Below are 26,066 nucleotides of genomic sequence, written 5' to 3'. Positions count from 1 at the left end.
AGCAACTGGCCTAGTGGGACCAACTTGGTCAACAAACGATAAATAAAAATAAAAATAAAAAATAAAATATATGACTCACCTGCTCAGTGGTTTAGTGTATATAATTATTCACACTGACTCAGTGGTCAATAGGAAACTAGTTTGTTTTACAAAGTTAAAGATAAAAAATTATTTTGGTTTTAATGATTATCACTCGTACTTGCGACTGTCTAAATGCCATGATACTAAAGTTCTTGTGGGAAGGAGATTGCCTATTCAGAGCAAATAGAGAATCTGCATTGTACTGAATGACTATTTAATAAAAACATACAAGTGGTTAAGTAAAAAAGGTGTATGAATGAGGTGTTTACCTGGGAATGGCTGGAATTCTGGTCCCATTCTCATCAATAAAATGACCTCCAGCATTGAGCACCCAGCGGTGGTGGAGAGACATTAGGGCATGGCGAGCTGTAGTGGGTGTGTCTTTTGCATCTTGACTATCTGCATTCTTTAGAGGAGAGAATTCATCTTCTCTCAGTACTTCGTAGACCCCAAACTTACTAAAAGACAACAACAGACTTTGTTAATTAATTGACCACATTTTATCTCACAGGACTGTTCACTGTATACAACTGCATCTATTGTTAAGGCATACACAGACATGGGTCTATGTCATAAGATCGAACTACCATAATACTGAATAGCGGTACCTTAAAGCACCAAATATCAAACTGGCTTTGCAATGGAAAGCCAGTATTTCTTGGCATCGGGTGTTTGCTCTTTCTCCATTGTGAATGATCTTGCAGTCGGTATATATAATATGTAAGGGTGTGGGGTGGCAGAAGGGTGCTTTCCCTCCTACAAGAAATGTTGGTGTTACCGACTTTCTGATGCAAAGCTGTTTTGGTATCCCATGCTTCAATGTACTGCTATTTGATATTATGGCAGTCTGATCTTACAACATAGACCCCCTTCCATAGACACACAGCATTTGTTCTTTTCCCTCACCAGCTGTAGGCAGTAGTTTGCTGCTGTTTGGGTACACCGTCATGTATATGCCTACTCCGCCTTCCATACACACAAGTTAAATACAAGTTCCTCTGACTTTTAAGCAATCAGTATATACAACACAGCTTTCAAACCATTAAAATAGTAAGTGATATAATCTGTACATAACTGTGTACAGTTCTGATTATTATTTTAAATTAAAAGGAAACAAATGTACCTCCAAGGGTTTGACTTGGTTCACGGAGAATGCTGACAATTTTCTGTAATTGACTGTTAGTATCAGGGATAAGCACTGACTATCTATTTGCCTAGTTTCTTTTCATTCTTTTTTATAAAACTAAAGCAAATCTGGATGCTTATCATCATCATTGCAAAGTTATTTCTTAGCCAAACTGTTCACTTAGAATACAATATATATATATTTAGCATCATCAACTGAGGTTGAAGGGTACTCCCTAGTGGTATGAACAGATAGGTTCTTTCCTCTAGCTACCTTTCATGCAACGTTTTTAAAAAAAAATCTCAAAATCTCATGTTCACGAGAACATGCCTTCTTAGGCTCAAACAAGGCATCTCTAATACCTTGTTAGGTGACATGAGCACCCCATTAGTCCATAAACTGGGCACTACCTCCTGGACAGCATACTAGCTACAAAAACAATATTATAAATTAGTTAGTTAGTTACAAAAATTCCTGGATTAGGATTAGGGAGCAGCTAAAATCAAGATAAGAGGGAAAGAGGGCAGATACAGGATGCTAAGTATTCAAATATCTATTAAATGTTTGCTTGACAGGTCTTCCTCATTAGGAAAAACACTATAGCAGAATCCCATACAATGTCATAAACTTACCCCAAAGGGGAGAAATGAGCCAGAAAGAGAGAAGGGTGAATTTACAGCAACATGCCTAAAGTACTGTCCTTCCACAGAACGTTCTAGTACTGGACAGCAGGTCCAGACTATAGTGCCTCTTAAGTAACAGCAAAGGAAGAAGACACACAGGCTTTCTAAAGAGGACTTATCTTACAAACAAATATGACAAGTTGGACATCTTCCTTGGCAGAATGCCCTTCAACAGTACTGACCAAAGATTTACTGGCTTTATGATAACAAAATGTTACAAAATGAATGCCCCACCACAATTACACATCTCCAGTCAATGATGCTCTCTTTACCCTAAGCAAAAACACAAACAAATGACCCATGAATTCTGGTGAATTCTACATAGACAGAAGCAAAAACACAAACAAATGACCCATTTGCTTAAGCTGGTGAATTCTACATAGACAGATAAGCAACTAAATATGAACATCCAAGTCTGAAAATGTTCTTCTTAATTCCAAGTCTTCAGAAAAAGAAAAACAGCAGTTAAGTGACTGACCAGTAAACAGCTCAAGCAACATATAGGTTCATAGGTAGGTACTAGGCTATCTCTGCCCGTGGGCATTTATAAGCCTAGCCAGAGTGTGTCGGCTTTCGCCGCCCCATTGATTAATTAACTGATCCTCTGTCAAGCAGAGCCGATTAAGTGATCCCAAGGGTGTATTTTCTGTTACCCATCCACTTGTCAAGGGTTCTCTTGAAGAGTGTTAGTGAGTGGCTCTGCCTAATGTAGTTTGAAATTTTGTTCCAGAGCATAGGGAGTCTCTGTAACAGGAATCTATCCCTCCAGCATGTCCATAGGTTCATAGGTTGGTACTAGGCTATCAGCCCTAGGGCCTATAGAAGCCTAGCCATAACAATTCCCTGGCTATTTCTTTCCACACTATTTACTTCCCTGGAACCCCGTCTAGCAGGGTGACTGACGTGATCCCTGGGGTGAATTTCCTTTTTCGCATCCAATCATCAAGATTCCTTTTGAAGAGGGCCAAAGAGGCACTCTGCTTGACATGTATGGGTAGTCTATTCCAGAGTCTGGGGAGTCTCTGGGTCAGAAACCTGTCCCTCCAGCATGTTTAGTTTATTGTGATGACAAGGTTTGGATCCCTGGAGCATGTGGCTCTGAGGAATTGGGATTTCTTTAAGTGTAGTATGTCCAACAACTCTGGGTTTAACATGGCCTTGTATGTTAAGCAGAGATCGCCTCTGAGTAGACGATATGCAACAGAGTATAGCTGGAGTTTTTTAAGGCGGTCAGCGTAGCGCATCTACTTTAGGCCTGTGATTCTTTTAGTGAGGTATTTCTGCGGCCTTTCCAGTTGTTGCAGATGTCTTGAGAGGTACATACCAAATGGGGCGTTGCATTCTATAATGGGTCTAATGAGGGATGAGTACAGTGGGACAATGACCTCCTTTTTTCCTGGATGAAAAGCCCTTAGTGATGAGGTGTGCCATATAGAAGGATTTCCTGACTGTTGTGGCGATGTGGTTATCGAAGGTGAGACCACTGTCCACCTGTGTCCCTAAGTCTCTTATCACACTTTCAGTGTTTAGTGTACTGCCACCTATATGGTAATTCATTGGTACATGTTTTTTCCCCAAAGGGGATGACTATACATTTCTTGGCATTGAGCTTGAGCCCATGGCTCTGGCACCAAGCATCTGTTTCTGTAAGGCCCTTTTGTAGAGTATCCACATCATTTGGGGATTCAATAATGGCTCCCAGTTTGCAGTCATCTGCGAACTTTGTTAGCCAGAGTCCCTTAGTGTTGGCCTGTACATCAGAGAAGCAGATGTCAAACAAGAGCGGTCCCAGGACTGAACCCTGAGGTACTCCACTTGTCACTTGTTTGGAGCTGGATTTGGAGTCGGCTACTTTTACAGTGTGGGTTCTTTCAGTAAGCCAGTTGGCAACCCATTGGATGACGTAGGGATTAATGCCCAGCTTAGTAAGTTCATCTATGATTCCAGAGTGGGGGATGGTGTCAAAGGCCTTACCGAGGTCTAGATAGGCTGTGTGGACCACTTACCATTGTCCATGGCTCTGGAGACTGAGTCGAAGAAGTCAATCAGGTTCAGGAGACAAGATTGTCCCTTCACTAACCCAAACTGGGTGGGGTCCAGTGTTTGAAGGTTGTCAATATCTTTGTTTATAAGTTCCATGATAATACGCTCCATGGCCTTACAGATAAGGCTTGTCAGACTGATGGGACGGTAGTTTCTAGGATCCAAGGTGGATCCCCCTTGTGGAGTGGGATAACTATAGCTCTGCGCCACTCAGTGGGCATGAAACCTGAGGTGAGGCTATGATTAAACATGACACTTAGGTGAGGTGTCAGTTCATACTGTAGTTCATGTAGTACACAGCCTGGGATGTCACCTCATGGATGCTGTATTCTTAGCTTTAGAGAGTGCATTTTTTACCTGTGTGGCCACTATTACCGGAATTTGGCAATCTTCCGGTATTGAGATGGGCCGTTTAGGGGGTGAGGGGGGGGGTAAAATTTGATATTACCCTGTGCTCTATTTATTGTTATGGCGATGTTTAGCTCACTAGAGCGCGTGGCTTACAGTAACTTGGATTTCTTTAGGTGGAGCATGTCCATCAATATTGAGTTGGACATAGCTTTGTAAGTCAGGCAGAGATCACCTCTGAGTAAGCGATATGCCACTGACTACAGCCAGAGTTTTTTCAGTCGGGCTGCATAGGACATATGTTTGAGGCCAGTAATCCTCTTGGTGAAGTACTTTTGTGGTCTTTTCAGCTGTTGGAAGTGTCTTGTGAGGTACACCCCAAATTGGCATTGTACTCTATGATGGGTCTAATGAGTGACGAGTAGAGGGGCACTATAAACCTCTTTATTTCTAGATGCGAACCCTTTAGTAATTAGATGGGCCACATAGAAGGATTTCCTAACTACTTTGGCAATATGATTGTCAAAGGAGAGATTATGATTGTCAAAGGAGAGATTACTATCTACCTGGGTCCCCAGATCTCTTATTACCTCTTCTGTATTAAGGGAGCTGCCACCTATGTGGTAATTCGTGGGTGTTTTGTTTTTCCACAAACGGGATGACTATGCATTTTTTGACATTAAGCTAGAGGCCATGACTTTGACACCAGGTGTCCATCCCAGTAAGGCCCTTTTGGAGGATGTCCGTGTCAGCCGGAGAGTCAATTATGGCTCCCAGTTTACAGTAATCAGCAAACTTGGTTAGCCATAGTCCTTCTGTGTTTGCCTGTACTTCTGAGAAGTATATGCAGAACAGTAGGGGTCCCAGGACCGAGCTTTGCGGGACACCACTTGTGAGTGGTTTAGAGTTTGACCTGGAGCCTGCTATTCTTACCGTATGAGTTCTGTCTGTAAGCCAGTTGGCAACCCATCTCGTGACGTAGGGGTTTATGTTTAAGCTGGTGAGTTTTTCTGTAATACCTGAGTGAGAAATGGTGTCAAAAGCCTTGGCGAGGTCAAGGTAGGCTGTGTGAACCATCTTTCCCTCATCTATGGCCTTGGTGACTGTCTCGAAGAAGTCAATCAGGTTTAGTAGGCATGATCTGCCCTTAAAGCCGAACTGGGTCAAGTCAAGTGTTTGGAGGTTCCCAATGTCTTTGTTAATGAGTTCCATGATGATGTGCTCCACAGCCTTGCAGACCAGGCTAGTCAGGCTTATGGGGCGATAGTTATCAGGGTCAGTTTTGGCCCCTCCTTTGTGGAGAGGAATAACCATTGCTGTGCTCCATTCTATGGGCACATAGCCTGTGGAGAGGCTGAGGTTGAACAGCGTGCTTAGGCAGGGGGTTAGTTTGTTCTGAAGTTCGTGCAAGACGTAGCCTGGGACACCATCTGATCCCACTGACGCTGTGTTTTTTGGCTTTTGAAAGGGCTGTTTTCATCTGTGCATCTGTGATTTTTGGGACACTACACTTTTCCGGTATTGTTGTGGGCCCTTTTGGAGGTGAGGGGGGGGGGGGTGAGGTTTGCACTGAATCTATCTGCCAGGATGTTGGCAATATCAGCAGGTTCAGTATATTTTGTGCTATTTTGCACTAGTTCAGTGCATATCTGTGAGTTGCCACTTAGATTCTTAACATAGCTAAAGAAGGCTTTGTGGTTATCTTTTGAAGCCTTGGCTATTTTGCTTTCGAAGTTAGCCCTGGATGATTTCATGAGGGACCTTAGTTTCTTACTGATACTGATCGGGGATGTTTTTCTGTTTTTCCTTCTTGGGATTTGCTTTTTTTCTGAACTAGTTTCCTCCTTCTATTGTATAGCCTGTTTATGGCAGGGGTCTACCAAACTGGTTTCCTTCTCTTAGAGGAGGGAACCTTGGTTTTGCTAGGGATGGCATGATCCAGGCATCCTTGTAGGTGCTCATAGAGTGCATTTGTAAAGGTTACTTCATCTTGGGCAGCATTATCCTTTAGTGTGGGGGCTGTGAAACCTACCACCTCTGTCTTAAGTAAGATGAAATTTGCTTTAGAAAAGTTTTTTACTGTGGTTTCCTTAGTTGGGGGTGGTGAGGGGGTGCGGACATCCAGAGTGATTAGCTTATGGTCTGATCTAACCAGTGACGTGTTGACCTCCAGTGTGGAACACCTGTCGCTCATGTTGGTGATGACCAGGTCCAATCTATTTTCACCTCTGGTAGGGGAGTTTAGCAGCTGATCCAGGGCGTTTGAGTTGATGAATTCCAGGAAGCGCTGGGCCTGGGAGATTGTACTCGAGTAGTTTTCCCAGTGAATGATAGGGTAATTGAAATCGCCCAATATCAGGGTGTTCGGTAGAACCTTCTTGTTTTCCAGTGTCTCCAGAAAGGTGGAGTGGCGGTCCTGGGTCATGGAGGGTTATCTGTAGCAGGCCACAATTTGCACTGCAGATTTGCCCGATGTTAGTTGCACATGGATGATCTCAGAGGTATCATGCTGCGCCACTAACTTGGAGGTGTAGGTATCCTTGATGAATATGGATACACCCCCTCCTTTTGTGTTTCAGTCCATGTTCTGTGGCCGAAACGTGTGGTATAAATTGTAGCCCGGTAGTGCTGGGGTGCTCTCTGGAGCCTTGAACCAGGTTTCAGTTACTGTACAGATGTCGATGTTCTCCATACTGAGGAGTGCTTCGACAGCGTGCATTTGAGATTTAAACTCCTGGTGTTGAGTAGCATAACACTCAGTTTTTTGTTAATTGTGGTGTTTACGGAGGTGGGTTTGACTTTTGAGCCTTGCCTAAAAAAGGCACTATGGGGGCAGCAAGAGCCTTGGCCAGTATTTGAAAGCCTAGAGGTGACAGGTGCAAGCAGCCTCTTGCGAAGCAATGCGGCTTGTCGAGCATGTCTTCCCAGGCTGACAGACACTGGATCCCCTTTGAATGACACCAGAAGCTTAGCCAACTGTTGCAATTGATTATTTTTTCTTTATACCGAGGTATCATTCTTGGTGAGCGCAGGATGCTACTCAGGGTCAGGGTCATACCAGCCTGGGCTACATGATCAGAGCGCTCTTCCATGTCTCTTTTCATATAGTGCAGGGAGGTACGTCTCAGGTCATTCACACCAACATGAACAATGAAAGAGTCATATTTGTACTTGTTCTGGAGTGACCTGAGTGCTTGTGTTATGTGGCGGATTCTGGCTCCCGACAGGCAGCTAACAGTAACCTTCTGCTCTTCTGCTTTTCCAGCCTAGTGAGTGGGATGTTAGTATGCCTGACTATAGAGCCACCTATTACTAGTGTGTTACGTATGTTATTTCGCCTTAAGGGCTGTGATGGTGCGGCACACTGATTTTGTGTTTTATGTGTTGTCTAGTTTGTGATGGGAGGTGCAGGTTGCTTGGGTGTCTGCTTTGGATGTCTCTGATGCTTTTGCAGGTTTTTATTTAGAGCCTCCAAGTATGATTTTTGTGTATTTATGTGTATTTTTTGCCAGTGGTGTTTTAGTAGGTCTGTGTGCAGCTGGAGGTGTGGTGCAAGTGTTAACCTTCTCCTCTTGACTGTCTGTTCCAGTCTTGGGTGGAGACAGCTTAGCTTCCAGTTTGGCTGTATAATTGCATCTCTCGCATATGTTAAGTGTTTTGTGGTAGAAGGAGAGGGTTGTCTGTGTACATGAGGCAGTTGTAACATTGCCTCAGGATAGCTTAATATATAAAGGAAATCATAAGCAACTGTTGAAGATAGTCCCATTCCATAAAAAGGACCAATGCAGGCCCTTTGCATGGAATGGGCTGCATCTTCGACATTTACTGACCAAAGGGATGGCCACTAGATAAAATGCATTCCAGTACAACAACTTCACCTCCATAAGGCAATCAGGTTAAGCAACAGACATGGTTTCTTTAAGATGAGGAATCCCCTTTAATCATGGAACGCCAAATGTGCTGAAACATGGGATATGTTAATGGAATAAAGGAGTGCAAATCATAACGATTCCTGAAACAGTATGGCTGTTATCAGAGATTATTAGAAAGAGAAGACAGGAGGAGCTCTTGGATCAAATTAATAGTCTGCTCTACTGAACTAGCCACATGACACACAGTGGAGAATTCTTTTGTAAAGTTCAAGACCTCTAAATTCCCAGTTAGAAAGCCAGGTGGCTGGTTTCCTACTGTTGGTAGAAAAAAGCCTTCAGGTGAATGTGGTCATCTCATCTCTCCACATAGCTGAACTCCCAGCACTGAAACCAGAACTGCTGAAAGGCACATGTGCAAAAGGCATGAAACAGATTCATCCAGGCCACCAAAGCAGCAAATGTTGACTCCACCAAAAGATAATGGATCAACTGGAACAGAATGAAGGCAGACAGGAACTTTCCTTACTAGCTTACTGAGAAGGTGTGCACCATCCAAAGTGTTTCCATTCTTGTTAAGAATGAAAGGTATACAAGAACCTCATCTCCAGTCCTATGAAGCAATACTCTGTACCATCAACAGAAAACAACAAGGAAGTTACATGTTCTAGGAAAACAAAGTAAACTATGGAATAGGTTCTGTACTTGGCTCACCAGTTGCTGGAACAAAAGGTGACAACTGCCATAATGTGAACTATGCAACTACAAGAGTGAGTGAGTAGTGAGTGAGTGAAAGTCTGTCAATAAACTGCAGTCTCCTCCTGTCAGGGGGGATATTTACAGACAATGGAAGATCCTAAACATTCAGGGTCATCCTACACAGCTGGTTACTAGGAGTTGTATGGATTAACCATATAACAACCCACTGTTCTTTTGTGTGAAGAACTACAATATAAATTTTTCAAGTTTCTAAGGCCAACTCTGAAGCTGGTAATGTGACATACAAATGTTATCATTGTGCAGCATTAAAGTAGCTACAATGGCTAGAACTTCTTCAGTCCCTGACTGTATCTCACCTATTTAGCACACATGGCCTTATTCACAAATCTGAAAAAAGCCACAGCCTTTCTCATACTACTCTCCAAATAGGCCTGTTCTCTCAGGAGACAAAAAACTACTCCTAAAAACTAAATCCAACACCTTGGCTGGTAACTCTATCTATTCCTCCAACATCTCAAAAATCTAGAACTCCATCCCACTTGCCTTTAAACAAATACCTCAGGTAATACCTATTACCTTAACCATAATGCAAAAAAGGCACTAGCCTCAGCCTTTCTACTTCCATCCCTGCTATATGGTGCCCCTATCCTTCCAAATATCCACTCATCCCTCAAAACCAGGCTAGATACATGTTACAATAAGGTTGCCAGATTCGCAACAAATGCTAGATCCTCAACACACCACTGCTCCTCTTTACAGCAACTAAACTGACTAGAACTACCACTCTATCTCAACTTCCTACACTTAACTACTGCACATATATACAAACCCACACCATGCCCCTCTTTCTCCTCACTGCTGACCTTGTACTAACCAAATAGATCCCTTAGATCAGAAAATAAAACCCTGCTCAAAGTAGACAAACTTCAACTAACAGCCGGCCAAATGCTCTACTCCTTTACTGTTCCCAAACTCTGTAACTCCCTCCCATCCTCCATAACCTCCATCAGTAGCCCTGCCCTATTTAAAAGGTCTCAGACAACATCTCTCCTCTTGCTGGCTATGCCAAGCCAAAAATAACTCTCTCCGGACACTGCTACAACGACTCTACCCTTCTGCTTTTCTTCTCCAACTTCTTTCTCATCCATGCATTCCTCCTCTTTCTAACCAACCAGCACTCTAACCATCCCAGATGTGCCTACCCCTGTTACCTACCCAACCTGGGTACCCATCTTCTCTCTATATATACCTACCTTACTACCACTCCTGAACCTATTCCTTCCTGTCTTTTTCAATGACATTCCCCTCATCAATCCATTTCCTAGGTACTTATTGTTAATACAATGTTAACTCTGACATGTACACTATATTGTGTTACCTTAAAATCATGAAAAACACTTCTGTAAAAGCACCCACTGGTAATCTAAAACAACCAGGATGCAAGGATCACGAACCAAGCGTTGAGTAAAAAGTTTTTTAATTGTAACAGCTTCACCAGTTCAGCTAAAAATGCAAACACTTCCAAAAAGTAAAGTCAGTCAAGCGCTTTCACCCGGGCCCTCCCAGGCTTTCTCAAGACATTTTTACATTGGGTGGTGAGTCTATTTATAATACCCTTGTCCAACCCAAATACTTTAATTAACAATCAATTAAATTGTTGTTGTCACATTTGCAATTTAAAGAGATAAAGCATTTTGTGTCAAGTATACAAATACCATGCTACACTTTGCTCCCATCATAACCTATACAATTCCCTATTCACTTTGTTCCTATCTACCCAACATTGTTCACATTTTATTAACATTGTTAGAAAACATGTACCTATTTACAATATTGACATCTGTTTAAAATTCTAACTAAAATATTCTTGTACTAAACCACTTATAACTAAAACCATCTATTGCTAAAAACCAAATAGCTTCTATTATGCTTCATAACATTTTGAAACATGTGTAACATATCCTTTTTTAAAGCATTTAATATAGTTTAACCTAGCCTTAGCCAGCAAAGACTGACCTCTAACTGTTGTTCTTGTGGTCTCATTTAACCATCATTAACATTCTAAATCTTTGGAAAAGTTTTTTAACATCTCTCAGCGTACATATTGTATTGCTGCCTATAGTAATCCTAATGCCAACCCACATCTTACCTTAAAATCATGCCTATTATTATTACTGTATAGCCTTCTAACATTAATGTAACTGAAACTGTTTGTTCTGTATAATTTGCATATGGAGCTTTTCTCTCCGGGCCTCCACTGAAAATGGGCTCTTCAAGGCCTAGTGGACTTTTCCGGTAAACAAATGCAATAAATAAACAAACAAACCTTTTAAGTCTCAGTTAAAACACATTTCAACACATGGCTGTGTTTCTGCTTAACTTCTGGGTATAGAAAAATTCCTATCCATCCACACAGCAGATTCTAAATTACACTATCTAGGTGGGAGGGAGCGGGAGAGCTCATGAGGGAATCGGGCATACTTTTTGGCAAGACAAGGCGCCATGTTCAAGTACTCGCTTACAGCATTTAAATGAAGAAAGACCCTATTGATGATTAGAGAAGTTTTGTACATAGTTCTGTTGCTGGAATAGTTTTATGTGGAGAATGTTTAAAAGTTGATTTTTTTTAATATAAGAAACAATTCAGTAGGGGGTATGTTAAAAGGGTCAGACAGAAAAACAATAATGCAGATAGTTTTGACAGAAAGATGTGCACAAGAGAGAGGGAATTTCAACAAAGCAGCATTCCTAACAGATGAGTCAAAAAAAAGAAGTTATGTACTCACCATAACATTCCATCTGAGTAGTTCTACTTAATTTGTCTTCAACTGTGGGATACCGGATCCGTATCGGATCCGAGCCAGCAATTTCACTAACATCTGCTCCAAACTCCAAGCTCCAAGCTCCTCCCCTTACCCATAATACATCTCCACTAACATCTGCTCCAAACTCCAAGCTCCAAGCTCCTCCCCTTACCCATAATACATCTCCACTACCTTCAAACCCCCAGATTGAGTTTGCTGACCCTTATACTGATAACCTGACCTAAAAAATACTTTATGACCTACAACTGCAGCCAGGCTGTTCGTATGATAAGGTCAGGGGGAAGGAGGGAGGGACAGTTGAAGACAAATGAAGTAGAGCTACTCAGATGGAATGTTATGGTGAGTACATAACTTCTTTATCTGAAGTAGTTCACTTCATTTGGTCTTCAACCTGTGGAACAGAGTCCCCAGCTACTAAACTCCTGGGTGGCCCTCATGGAAGGATATTCCAGACCACCATGGAACCAAATGATGCTCTCCCTCTAGAAGTCAAATCCAATTTGCAGTGAGAAATAAAAGTATGAGATAAGGACCAAGTAGCTGCAGAACAAATATCATCCAATGAGACTCTAGACCAAAAGGCCGCAGAAGTAGCCATCGACCTAGTGGAATGAGCTTTCACCTGACCCGGAGGAGACACACCTTTATCCTTATAGACCTGACGGATGCACAAGGAAATCCACCTAGCAATAGTGACCTTGGAAATAGGTTTGCCAAAGGGTTTAGAGAAGGACACAAGCAACTGATTGGATTTACGGAAGTTGTTGGTCCTATGTAAATAAAATTGTAACTGTCTATGAACATCCAACAAGAGGAGTTTGTATTTCATTTTGTTAGCAAAGTTTGGAAAGAAAACAGGAAGATTAATAGCCTGATTTATGTTAACTTGTGATGCAAACTTAGGAAGAAAGGACGGATTGGTCCGATGGGAAACCCTATCTCTATGGAAAACCATATATGGAACTTTGATGGACAAAGCTTGCAGTTCTGAAACCCTTTTAGCAGAAGTGATAGCCACCAGGAATGTTGTTTTCCAAGATAAGAATTTAAGAACTGTGGTTGCAGCAGGTTCAAAAGGCAGAGCGACCAAGCTTGAAGAACCACAGTAAGGTCCCATGGGCATAACAGAAAGGTACCTTTGATAAAGGCTTTACATAGTCTGGAGGAGGCCAGGGAGGCAGAATTCTCACCCACATGAAAATGAGAGATGGCAGCCAATTGAACTTTGACAGTAGAAGAGCTTGCTCCCTATCTAAAAATATTGGCTAGGAAATCAAGACTAGCAGAAATAGGAGCCGTAAAAGGGTCTAAACTCTTTTGAGAAGCCCAAAATGAAAAACTTTTCCATTTGCTGCAGTAAATCTTCCTGGTCAAAGACTTATGAGCAGCCACCAGAATAGACCTAACTGAAGATAATCCAGGAGTCCTAGCGATCATGGGAACTGGAGCAACTAAGCCGTGAGCATCAAACTGTCCAGGTTCGGATGACGAACCCCCAATGGGTGTGAAATCAGATCCTGAATGGGATCCAAGATCCAAGGCGGAGTCAGAAAATGAGACTAAAGGAAGGGAAACCATACCTGGCAAGGCCAAAGTGGGGCAATGAGGATCACTTTGCTCCCCAGTCGACGAGCTTTCTGTAGAAACCTCGGAATAAGAGGTACTGGAGGGTAAGCATACAGAAGACCGGGAGGCCAAGCATGGACTAGAGCATCTCTGGGGGACTCCCCCAGCAGGGCGTTCAGAGCGAAAAACTCACTGCACTTCATGTTGGAAGGAGATGTGAAGAGACTGCAGCAAAGTTGACCCCACTCCAGAAAGATCTGCTCCACTACTGAATGATTCAGAGACCACTCGTAAGGCATCAGAATAGTCCGACTTAACCTGTCCGCTAGAATGCTGGACTGTCCAAGAATGTGCATTGCTATGAGAAAGTGACCGGTGGAGATCACCCATTCCCACACTCTCATGGCCTCACGACAAAGGGGGTAAGATCTGGTCCCTCCCCGTTTGTTGATGTACCAGACCACTGACATGTTGTCTGACTGAATTGCAATGGTTCCCAGAGGAAGAAAGGCATGAAGGGCCTGCAATGCCAAAAGGACTGCCCTCATCTCTAGAACGAATATGTGTAAGCTGGTCTCGACAGGGGGACCACAAGCCTTGGACTGTCCTGCCCAAACAATGACCCCTCCATCCGAGTTGGGAGGCATACGTGGTCACTGTGGGTTGGACAGGGGCTGAAACAAAGGGTTGTCCCTCCAAGATCTCCAGACAGATCATCCACCACAGAAAGGACGATCGACAGATTCAACTGAGGTGTACTGGATACGATAATGGAAGTTCCAACAGGGACCATTGTACAGCTAGGGTCCACTGTAGTACTCTCATATGTAACCGGACGCATGGAAGAAGCGTTATGGTTGCTGCCATTAAACCTAAGGCCCTCAACAATGATTCTGCTGATGGAAGATGGGAACAGTAGATCAGAGAGACATGCATCCTCAGGTTTTGTACTCTCTCCGTGGTCAGGAAGATTTTGCACTGTAAGGTCTATCCTTGCCCCGATGTAGTCTATCACCTGCACAGGATTTGGATGCCCTGATTGTGATCCCCAATTGCAGAGTAAGCTTTAAGAAATAATCCCTGGTTTGAGAAAGTAGACACTTGGTGGAAGCAGTGAGGAGCCAATTGTCCAGGTACAGATAGACCTGAATCTCCTGAAGCCTCAGGTGAGCTGCTACTACCGCCATCACATTGATGAACACCCTGGGGGCTGTGGTGAGACCAAAGGGTAGGGCTCGAAATTGGTAATGACTGACTCCTAGCCAGAAGCGGAGGAACCTCCTGGAGCTTCTGTGCATCTTTGTGTGATAGTAAGCATCCTGGAGGTCTAATGAGCACATCCAGTCGCTCTCTTGCAGGTACGGTATGATGGACTGTAGTGTGACCATCCAGAATTTTTCTTTGGCAACTGACAGGTTCAGGGTAGATAGGTCCAGAATGGGCCTTAAGTCCCCTATTTTCTTTGGCACCAAAAACAACCTGAAGTAGAGGTCCGATACGGACTGATCTGGGGGGATGGGTTCAATGGCTCATTTTCCTAGCAGCTTGGAGATTTCCTGTGCTGCTGCCTCCCTTTGCGTGGGTGGTATGTCCAGGAGGTGTTTGGGAGGTTTGGGAGGAACCACAAAGGGGATAGAGTATCCTCTGGATATGATCTGAAGCATCCAGTGGTCTGATGTTATGGACTTCCATGCTGCCAGGTGCAATGACAATCGTCCCCCGACTGCTTCCAGAGTAGAGCAGTCGGGCAATCCCTCAGGGCTGCTGTCCGGGCCTGTCTGAGAAAGGTTCTCGAGACCCAAAATTCCTCGGACCCCCCTCTGCCTCTCGGCCGGCATCTATCCTGTCCCCCTCTGCCTCTGGGGGAAGAAGAGCCCTGAGTGTCCCAGGAATACTGTGACTTCTGGAACCACATCTTCTTTTGCCCTCTCTGATTCTGGAAAAAGGATCTTTGAAGGTTAGAGAAGCGGATTCCGATGGCAGACAGTGTCTTCCCATCCTTCTCACTCTGGACTAAAGTCTCTTTGGCGGTCTTACCAAAAAGAGTAGACCTGTCATAAGGGGCATTGGCAAAAGACGCCTTGAAAGGTTCGAAAACTGACATAGTCTGAGCCTGGCATTGCCCCTCATGGACACGCCGGACCCAGCTGCCCTAGCCGCTCCTTCAGTAGCATGTGAGAGGAGTCGCATGGACGTGTTTGGAGACTGCTTTCAAAATGGCCATCCTCGTGGAGAATGAGTCCCTGTCCTCCTGCAACATGGACGTAGGGGGAGACTCAGCCAGCTCTTTGACCAGTTCGAGCTTGAGTCTCGTAACATGGGCCAGGTAGTTCAGCGCCCTAATGGAAAAGGTTGCTGATGCATAAACCCGCTTCCCTAAGCAGTCCATCATCTGCGACTCTTGGTCAGGGGGATGAACCAAGGAACTCTCTTGGGCTAGTTCCTTTTTTGTGGCTACTGCTACCATTATAGCATCTATGGGGGAGCCCTTGTTCCATTGTTGGTCTATCTGATGGTGGACTCAAGATCTTACCAGGACGTTTAGGGATTGGTTCCATGGTGTCCGGCTCCTTCCAGGCCTGCGAGGTGACCAGGTCCACCAGGAGATCTGCAGGATGGGACACCCAGGAAGTAGATAGGCCCATGCCGAAAGCCTCCAGGAGCACGGACTCATTAGAAGAAGGTTTGGGGGCGGACCAACCTCCCCATTGGTGTAGGATTTCCATGATGTCTCCAAAGGAGACATCCTCGGGAGGTGACCTGGGGGGAACCTTTTCTATCATCCAAATCCGTGTCCTTGGTGAGGGACTCAGGGAAATCCAAGTGCCTCCTCTTACATTGCGAGGCACATCTCTGGTGGGGCTCTCCAGGGGGAACTCGCAAGCCACTTGTTCCTCAGGGGGAACCGTATGGGGCTCCTCGAGCATGGGCTGTCCCTCTGGTAAAATGATGGGATTCATAGATAGAGCCAAGGGGGTCAGGGCAGAATCCGAGGAGATAGTCAAGGGTTTCAATCCAGTGGAGAACCCTTTCTATCACGTCGAATGCAGAGGGAGAACGAACCTCCTGGGGAACCAATAAGGAAGACGGTCTCCCCGGATCTGATGTGTTGGCTCAACAACGCCACAGCCGATGAAAAAAGTTCCGCTCCCTCAGATCTGACACCCAAGCTCCGGCTCAGAGAGCCATTTGGATTCAAACTGGTCAGATCAGACACACTCCAGGCAGTTGTCGGCGTCAAGAAAGCAGGCACTGCCGGTGCCGACCAACTGACTAAGGTCATCCTTGGATCAGAGTACTCCAAACTCGGTGGACGGATCGGAGAAGGAGAAATTGGTGTGAAAAAAGGAAGCGAGCTCCCCCCTCCAGAGGGAGAGGGGGCTGGCAAGACCCCCATCTGTATCTGAGTATGAATGAACCTCCTCATCATTTTATCTATGTCAACTGCTGATAAGCTACACGTGGATCTTGATGAGGCCACGGACTTCAATCTGGCAGGTCGAGGAACCGAGGCCCTAGATGGAGAATGTGTCTCTTCTGGCTCCAGGGAAAATCTCAGAGATCGGAGCTGTGGGGAGTCACGGATCCTAGTCTGACTTTTGGCGGGAGAAGGAAGGTCCGGAGACCTCTTATGTTTCTCTGGCTTATGTAATTTGGGCTCTCTCTCCTTCTCTCTGCCCCTTTTTCACTCCACTTCCACACGTTTAGAAACAGGAGGTTGTGTCCCAGCCTGGGAGGGAAGAGAAGCAAGGGGCAAGCAAAGAAGGAGAGGTGACCACAGCAGCCGTTGTGACTGAAGCTGAGGACGAGGCAACCGCCTCAGAAGTGGGAAGAAGGCCCTTCAGGGCCAACTTAGCCTTCCTGTCCTTGATAGTGCACGGGTTAAAACCCACGCAAATAGAGCAATCCGTATTCAGATGGGCAGTGCCCAAGCACATCCCACAAAGAGTGTGGCCAGCTGCAGGAGACAATTTATGGCCACACTCAGTGCACCTTTTGAAAACCGGCTTGTCAGCCATGTCTCTATCCAAGGTACTCACACTAGAGAGGAAAAAAGGAGAGAAAAAAAAATACTTGTTTTCCCACTTAGACCACTCACCACACACTCAAGTCACACAGAACACTGAGGGGGAAGGGGAAGCAATGCACACTAACAAACTCTAAACTACAATAAAGGTTCTATTACATGATGCACCATCGAGGGGAGGAGGAGATTGAACATATACTAAACACTTACACTCAAAAAGTTTAGAGAAAAAAAGCTGCTTAAAAGCAGATAACTCCCTCACTACTCAGAGGTCAGGAGATCACGATGCGTCAGCAAGCCGTAGCAAACGAGATCTAGAGATTGGAAGGTAGTGGAGGTGTATTATGGGTAAGGGGAGGAGCTTGGAGCTCAGAGCAGATGCTAGTGAAATTGCCGGCTCGGATCCTATATGGATCTGGTACCCCACAGGTTGAAGACCAAATGAAGTAAACTACTTCAGATCTTAGCTTAACTAATTGAACTGTCAATGACTTGGTGGACAGGGGAAAGAGAACCCTAGTCTTGTTGCAAGAAACACCTGCACAAAAAAGAATAGTTGGAAATCATCAATAAAGATTTTAGAGAACACAGAATAGAAGCAGGAGAAGGCAGACAAAGACAGGTATTGACATTAAGAAAGAAAAACATGGCTTTCTTTGTAGAAAAGGTTAAAAAGAATATACAGGGGAGATTTACTTTGATCTGTGGGGATAGGATGAATAGACGTATTATTATAGGGAATTTTTACTTACCACCCAAACTGACAGCGGGGAAATAAAACAGATAATGCAACAAACGGTGTAATTTATGGACAGTATCACACTTATGAAGGAGATGGAACCTGTTTAGAGAGAGAATTGATGATTACAATTGTTAAAAATGGTACGAATGTTGGTATGTTAATGAAAATACAAGGATCGTCTCCCAAATGAATTCTAGAAGGGTGCAAAACACAAGATTTTTCCTAAATGACACATTATTTAATAAGATCATGGAAACTAGGCAGATTCCCAGCTCATGGCTGAAAGCAGTTATTTTCTTTCTAAAGGAAGTGGTAAGGACCCCAGTTCACCTGAATACCACTGTCCCATTTTGATTCTCTATTATGGCAACAAAGGTTTTGCTGGCACATTCGTCAAAAGACTAGTGAAAATATTACCTAGATTAATAAAGGAAGATCACTGTGGGTTCATTAAGGGAAGACAAATCTGCGATAATTGTGAAGACACCAATTACACAAACAGAAGTTGAAAGGGTACACAGTAAATTAGGCTGTCACGTCTGGATACAGAAAAAGCCTTCAACTTAGTGCAGTGGAATTACCTTGGAGAAGTATTAGAAATTCATCCTTTGGAGAAAGTATATAGAGTGACTTCAAGCTTTGGATAAAGGCTCATCAGCGGCAGTAAGGGTAAATGCAAGACTGATGGAACACTTTCAGATAAGCAGGGGAACTCTTTAGGGGTTGCTTTACATATATAACCTTTAGAGCAAATATTTAGGCTAGCTAAGGTTGCAGGTTGGAAATGGAATTAAGGGGAAGAGAAAGTCTCTATATTTGCAGATGATATTCTTTTATATGTCACAGAGCAAAAAGCAGATATAAGTATGATTTTTAAAATATTAACAGAATCTGAGAATTTAGCAGGATTTATAATAAAAAGAAGATAAAAGCATTGGTAATACATTATTGTTCTACTACACAGATGGTCAAGACCTACACATATTTGTGGGGGCACTACACAATTAAATATCTAAGTATATGGCTGATGTGGGAAGCGCAGGAAGCAGGACTGGTGGTGTGGGATGAGGTGAAGGACCAACTGAAAAGTATGATTAAGTGGATACTTATCCCAATAGAGTGAGATCAAATGGTGCAGAAAATCAAAATGTTTGTTACCGTAAATTTTACATGTGGCACAGTGGTGTTAGACAACCCAGGTAACAAGTATTAGGATGATGGTCATGTCATACCTCTGGAATATACATGACCAACTGAGTTGGCAAAAAATGATATTGCCAAAAGAACAGTCTGACCTAGCAATCCTGAATATGCAGGAATATTCTGAAGTGAGTAGGCTGAAGTTACTTTATTTATTACCAGGTTCAAGCTATAGAGCTAAATGTAAATAAGTTCTGCTGGATTGTTGAAGAACAGCTGCATTTCAATTTAAATCGTGGAGTGTGGATTTGACTAAAAAGGTTTTCACCTGTTAAACCTTGGCAAACGTTGGATTAACACATAAGTGCACTGATTACAGAGAGATTATGGCAGCATCGTCTGTGTTTTCAACAGAGAACATCAATTGTGATGAAGAAAACAACTTATCTCTGGCAGTTAAACTGTTATTTCAACAAGTCTCCCACATACAATTATCGCTGGAGAGACTACAGTTCCCAGCAGTCTTCGTGGCAGAAAACAAGGGAAATTAGATAATTTCCTGAAGTGAATGATGGCATCGTTAGAAGAAAACAGAACAGATTGAGAACTAACCCACACGACGACGACGAGGAAGATATAACAAGTGGACAGAGAAGTGAAACGGGATGCAAATTCAAGGTTTAAGAACTGGCTAAATCATGATTTTTACATTTTCAGCAACAAGGACTAACACATCAACAAATCGAGACCTTAGGGAATAACTGAGACATTTTGAGGTAAGTAACTTGCAATGTGAAAATGCCTACCTTGCTGAGTGCATGAAATGTAAAAGGGTCCCAAAAGGTTTAAGAATGTACAAGTTTCAAAATGGATTAATTCAAGGACAAAGTGAAATAGATGAATTATTGGAAATGTTTGACCGACATGGTTTAGAGTTAGTACAGTTTATTATTAGAATTAATGAAAAAAGAACTAAAGGTTTGTTAGATGAAATTAATGATATTAATAACAAACTTACTGCTGATTTATCATTTAACAATTGTGAATTGGAATATGATAGCGTGTTAGATAAAATAGAAGAACAAGTTAATTATAACATGGTAAGGAAACAGAAAAAGTTATACAGGGATGAACATGAGTATAGTAACAAAACAGCTTACCCATTACCGAAGGCATATCAAAGAGGGGGTAGAACAGATTTTAAAAATATAAATGAAGACGTTGGGGCTGCGGGGAGAGGGTACCTTTACAAACTGAGAAAGGGGGGACAAACAGGGTCCCTATCAATAAAATAGACATAACTATCAAAATTATAGTGTTATGCAAGAAGAAGAGTACCCCTCCCTAAGAAGATCAGAGAGAATTGTTAATAAAAGAATACAGCAGAATTTTTTAGCACATCCAAACACTCCAAAAGGACAGCAAGGGAAAGTGAATCAATGGAAGCAGAACAACAGGGGGAATTATTAGAAACTTACAGAATTATTGAGGTCTTTAATTGGAAATTGTTGAGTTTAGATGGCTTTAATATTTTTAACTATACAGAACAGTGGATGACAGAGACCCATTTTCCCCTCTTTAAAAAGGGTCTGAAATTTGTACCAGGGCGAAAAAGTGATATAGCTAAAATTTTTACGGAACTCAAGCTTTTTACAAGGAGGATCATTTTTAAAGATAAACCTAATGTAGAAGGTTTAGGTAACAAGTTTAAAAAGAACAGTGCATTCAACCCCCATTACGCCCCACAGCATCTAATATTGAAAATATTTGTAAGCAATAATTATTTCAGATATATAGTCAACACAATAAAAGATACTACAATTTAAGTCAGGAAGAAGGGGTGCTTTTAAAGGAAATTAGGCAAAACCGAGACATCTGGGTTATGAAACCAGATAAAGGGGGCGGGATGGTACTGATGAATCAGACAGATTATATTAACGTAATGAGCGACATGCTACATGATACAGAAACTTATGTTACTGTATCAATGAATGAGATAAATATGGCACATAGAAAGACTCAGTTGTTTCTTGAAGACGAGTTATTCCAGGGGGTAATTAATGAAATATTACTTATTTTTTTGAGTAACAAACATCCCTTGATACCGAATGCCTTTGGAATACCCAAAGTTCACAAGAGAATAGAGAATCCCCCATTGAGAATGATAGTAGCAGCTCACAATAGTTCCACTTGTACATTAGGAATTTTTACAGACAGAATTTTAAAAGATTTGTTACGCCCTGTAGAACATATTTTGATAGATTCATGGGATTTTCTGGGTAAAATTAAAAAGGAATATTTTTCTGATGTAGTTATTTTTTCCACAACTGATGTAGTAGATCTATTCACATCAATACCCTATCGAACAGAACTGATATATGGAACATTTTGGGGGATGAATCACTTTTTGTATGCAAGACTGAACCCAACTTAAAATTTTGGTTAGAACGCCCATTACCAAAACCAACGCACAAAAGGAAAGGTACCTATACATGTGGTGCATGCAAGTACTGTAGTTTCATATTTGAAGGGGAGACTGTGACAGTAGGTCAATTACCACAACAAATACAACTAGATACAGGGAATTGCAGAAGTACAGGATTAGTATATTTGGCTGTTTGTAAAAGTAGTAGACATTAATATGTAGGGAAAATGGAGAGAAGTCTCCGTAAGAGAATTTACTAACACAATTAGGCTATTCAACATAAAAATTTGAACAAGCCCTGTACAAACATAGTATTAGTTATCCCTCTTTTAAAAAGCTTCATTTTGGTATCCTAGAATTAGTAAAGAAAAGACCGAGGGTGGGGTGGGGGTTGGGAGAATGAATTGGCACTTAGGCAGTTAAACTGGCAGCTTAGGTTAAATGCAACTACACTGCCAGGGTTAAATGAATCAGAGAACCTTACGACTGTTGAAAAAGAGGCCATGTGATACAAGAACTCCCACTTAAATTACATAACATTTAAATATGGATAGAGAATATATATATTTTCGTATCAGATTTCATATAAGTGGACAACTGCATATGAATCACTTTACTGTTTCCAGCCATATATTTTTTTAATACTTATGTATTATTACTTTGAGATTTAACAGTGTTTTTTTTAAAAAAAGCTTCATAGAAAAATTTTTATTCACAAAATTATGCATTTTATTTAATTTAGAATTCAACTGTTTTGTAACAATGCAGAGCTTGCATATGTATGTATTTTTTAGATTATATCATAGAAGATGACAGGGAACGAATGGATAATAGTGGGTCATGTGATTAATTAATTATGCTTATAAGCATTATGCTGTTTAGAATTTTTTTTTTGTTCTGAAGAAGTCCCATATTCAATAGGGACGAAAGCTCTTAACTTTCAATAAAGTAATTTTGTTTTTATGGCCGTAGTGCATGCCTTGGATTTAACCACAACTGGAAGTTTTTTTTGGTTTATAAATTCTGCTGGATTGTGAGTGGAGTAGGTGGAAACTGGGCGGTGTTGACTTGGGGTCTGAGGTGGGTTATTGGTACATATTAGAAGTTTTAAGGGGACTCACTATGAAACGGGACTATAAATAATGGGCATGTGAGCTATTCCAATAGGGATGCTAAGGAATCCCTTTAAATGTTAACATTGCAGGTTTTCAGAACTGATCAGAAGGTTACAGGACATGTTACTTTTGGAAAAATATTAGTGAAACTGGAAAAAGAATGAGTTTAGAGAGACTTCAAGAGAACTATGGATTATAGTTAGATTTCTATCATCTTTTGATAAAGAGATGGTTCTTAAATCTGCTTGGGCTAAAGCTCCTGTTAAGATTAATGAGACAACTGTGCGTTTTGACAATGACTATTCTTCCTTGGTAATAGCTAAAAGAAAAGTTTTTCTGCCACTAATAAGGGAGCTTAAAAAAGCACAGTTTAAAACATACCTTCTGTTTCCTGCCAAGCTAAAAATCTTCCTTCTTGATGGTCCTAAAATTTTTGATGACTTAGACTCTGCTTTACTGTTTATCAAAAAAAATAAGATTTTGGATAAAATAGAGGAAATGGAATGGGCTAGTCCTTCATTAAAGAGACTGGCAACTGAAACTTCATGGAAGACTTCAGAGAAGAAGAGACTAAAAAACAAATGATTTGTTCTATGTTTTTTTTTCTTTTTTTTCTCTCATCATTTTACTTCATTATTAATCTTTTTAAATATATTTCCTGCATTTCCAGAAAGCCACAAATATTCTGAAAAAGATTTAATCAAAGTTATTCTCTGTGTGCAAAGAAATGTTTTGTTTCATAACCAGTCAAAATATCTGAGGAACTAATAACAAGCTAATATTCAATTTGTTTCTCTTTCTGAAAAAGAGAAGTAAGGTCAGTAATTTGATACATTTTTTTCTTTTTTTCTCCTTTTCTTCTTTTCTTTGTTTAAACAATGACATTCTATTTAGATTATGTAGTGGGTAAAGGGTGGGGTGGGCAGGGAGAGAAGAGTAATGAAAATATGATAAATGGAATAATAACATATTTATTCCTTGTAAAAAGTTTATATGTTCTTCAAATGCTATTCCTAATTATACTTTCTTGATTATACTGCTTATGCTTGTTTGTAAATAATCTGTCATGCTTTAACTAATAATAATTAGAACTAAATAATAGTAAATAATATGTTTTACTTTTAACTCTATTAATATAAACAGTAAGTAATATTCCATTGTATATACTTCTTATAGCTTTCTCTTACATTTTTTTATTTCTGCTTTACACTCTTTTATTTTCTACTCTCTTTTCTTTTCTTTATTCTTTCTCTTTATTTTTTTTTTCATATTAATATATAGAAATGCTTTTGATCATATAGACACAGTAAATAATAAGATTTGCATAAAAATTGAGTTGGGACAAAAATATTGAGTTTTATTACTTATTAATAACTTTGGGCTTAATTTCACTTACATAGAGGCTGTAATAACCTGTAAAATACATTGCGAAGGTTTTGTCATGTTTAGATGCATTTACACTGCTAAATGAATGTTTGTCACTAATTTTTAACAAGTTTCCCGCCAAAATGTTAAGGGAGACAATCTGGGATGTGGCTACCTCATGAACAGTGTCCTCGAGTTGTTTTAAAAGCTTCAACTCTTAGAATTCTCACAGAGAAGCTGAAAGCAGTCAATTTGACCTTTGACCCAGATATCACACTGACACATCGCAGATTCAGGAAGAACACTCTACCAGGAAGTAGAACTGATGCAAATGTGACTATGTGAAGGAAAATGAACTCTTTAACATTTAAATGTGAGTTATTTTATATAATTACTTAAATATCTATGTTATAATTCATAAAATATGTTCAGTTATAATGATTTTAAATGATGCAGTTTCTTGTAGTAAGTAAATGTCTTAATTTAGAAGGCATAGAAAATGAAACATTTATTCAAGTGTTTTTGAAAATCTACTTGACTGCAGCATACTAATCTGTGTTAAAAACTTATGTTCCAAACATATACATTACTATAACTCATTTAATTCATCTGATTGACAAGCATAAATAACTTTATAATTCTATTCTGGAAGAAATTGTCATGTTATATATTTTAAAGCAGTAGTATAGACATACAAAATACAGAAGGCTTCTTTTACAATAATGCAAGTGTTTCTGAGAATTTGCATAACTATGCAGTATGATTTATAACAATTTCTATAAATATAATATTTTATTTTATTGACAATAATGAGTATGAGTAAAATGCTCATATATAAGCAATTCAAGGTTTTTTTTGGAAGCTGTTGACTGCATTTACATGACAGAAAATAGATGCATCTTAATATATGTAATGTCTGAACCATATTAGCCAAAGTTTTTGATTTAAATGAATGTTAGAACTTATTTTTACATACTTTGAATAAATTAATATGTAAATATGCCTTCCTTTTTTTCTCTCTCTCTTTCTTTCACTCTCTCTCCCTCTTTCACGTCTTTTATTTCTCTCTCTCTCCTCTTGGTTCCTAATATCAAGATTATTTGAATGCTATTTGAATACAAGTGTATTATATTACATAGATGTATACAGTAGTATGAATAGTTTTTTAAAAAAAAAGTTTATTTTAGTTTATATGATGCTGTTTTATCAAATGTGTAGTCTTGTCTTGCTAGATAATTGAATTGAAAGCTGTTAATTTAAGTTAAATATAACCAGTATTAAATTGATAAGGTGGTAGCTGAGGTACTGCTGCTTAGGGTAGGGGGTTAACTTGAGTGGTAAATACTACTCTAAGTTGGAGTTTTTAACTCCAGGCTGGAAGCAAGGTTTAATCCTTACATTATTTTCACTTGTTCATTGTTATATGTATATAGTTTTGACATCCACAATATATTTTGTACACTCATTGTCACTACAAACAAAATTGAATCCTATACAAAATCCCATAAGAGATTCAATAAATACAGTTATATTTAAAGATACACCTAAAGGAGGAGATGTAACATTACTTATGTTGTTATTTGTTATTTTGATCATAAGATTCTTAAGTTTTAAAAATGCCAAATGACATCTTTAAAAGGAATTTCTTTAAACATTAATGGATTGAATAATCTGTGTAAAAGGGCAAGCCTAATAAGATACATTCATTTACATAAGGCCAACTTAGTCTTCCTGCAAGAAACCCATCTCTTGAAAAAAGATATTGATAAACTAGCCACAAACAAATATACAGTATTGGTTAGTTCAGAGCACACTCAGAAAAAAAGAGGAGTGGCTATTTTATGGAATAAAAGTATGCCCATTCCTAAAACCATTAAGTCTTATCAGGATGACAAAGGAATGTTTTGTATGGTTACAATACAAATTAGTGGGAAGACTTACACTTTAATTAATGTATATTGGATACCTGGAATTGGTATTAATACAGTGAA

General features: G+C 40.7%; 1 protein-coding gene across 3 annotated transcripts in view; it reads right to left on the bottom strand.

The window, feature by feature from the left end:
• The window catches only part of UAP1 (UDP-N-acetylglucosamine pyrophosphorylase 1), a 362,925-nt gene that overhangs the window by 99,385 nt on the left and 237,474 nt on the right, over nt 1-26,066 (bottom strand). For all 3 annotated transcript variants that reach the window (XM_044085376.1, XM_044085378.1, XM_044085377.1), the window contains exon 8: nt 351-539. In XM_044085376.1, coding sequence (XP_043941311.1) covers nt 351-539 — 189 coding nt within the window. The remainder of the gene's footprint in view (nt 1-350; nt 540-26,066) is intronic.

The sequence above is a fragment of the Protopterus annectens genome, chromosome 10.part0, assembly GCF_019279795.1.
Source record: "Protopterus annectens isolate FY-2018-M chromosome 10.part0, PAN1.0, whole genome shotgun sequence".
In the NCBI taxonomy this organism is placed as follows: Eukaryota; Metazoa; Chordata; order Ceratodontiformes; family Protopteridae; genus Protopterus; species Protopterus annectens.
Note: the sequence above shows the minus strand (reverse complement) of the source record. Positions and strands in the feature narration are given on the sequence as shown.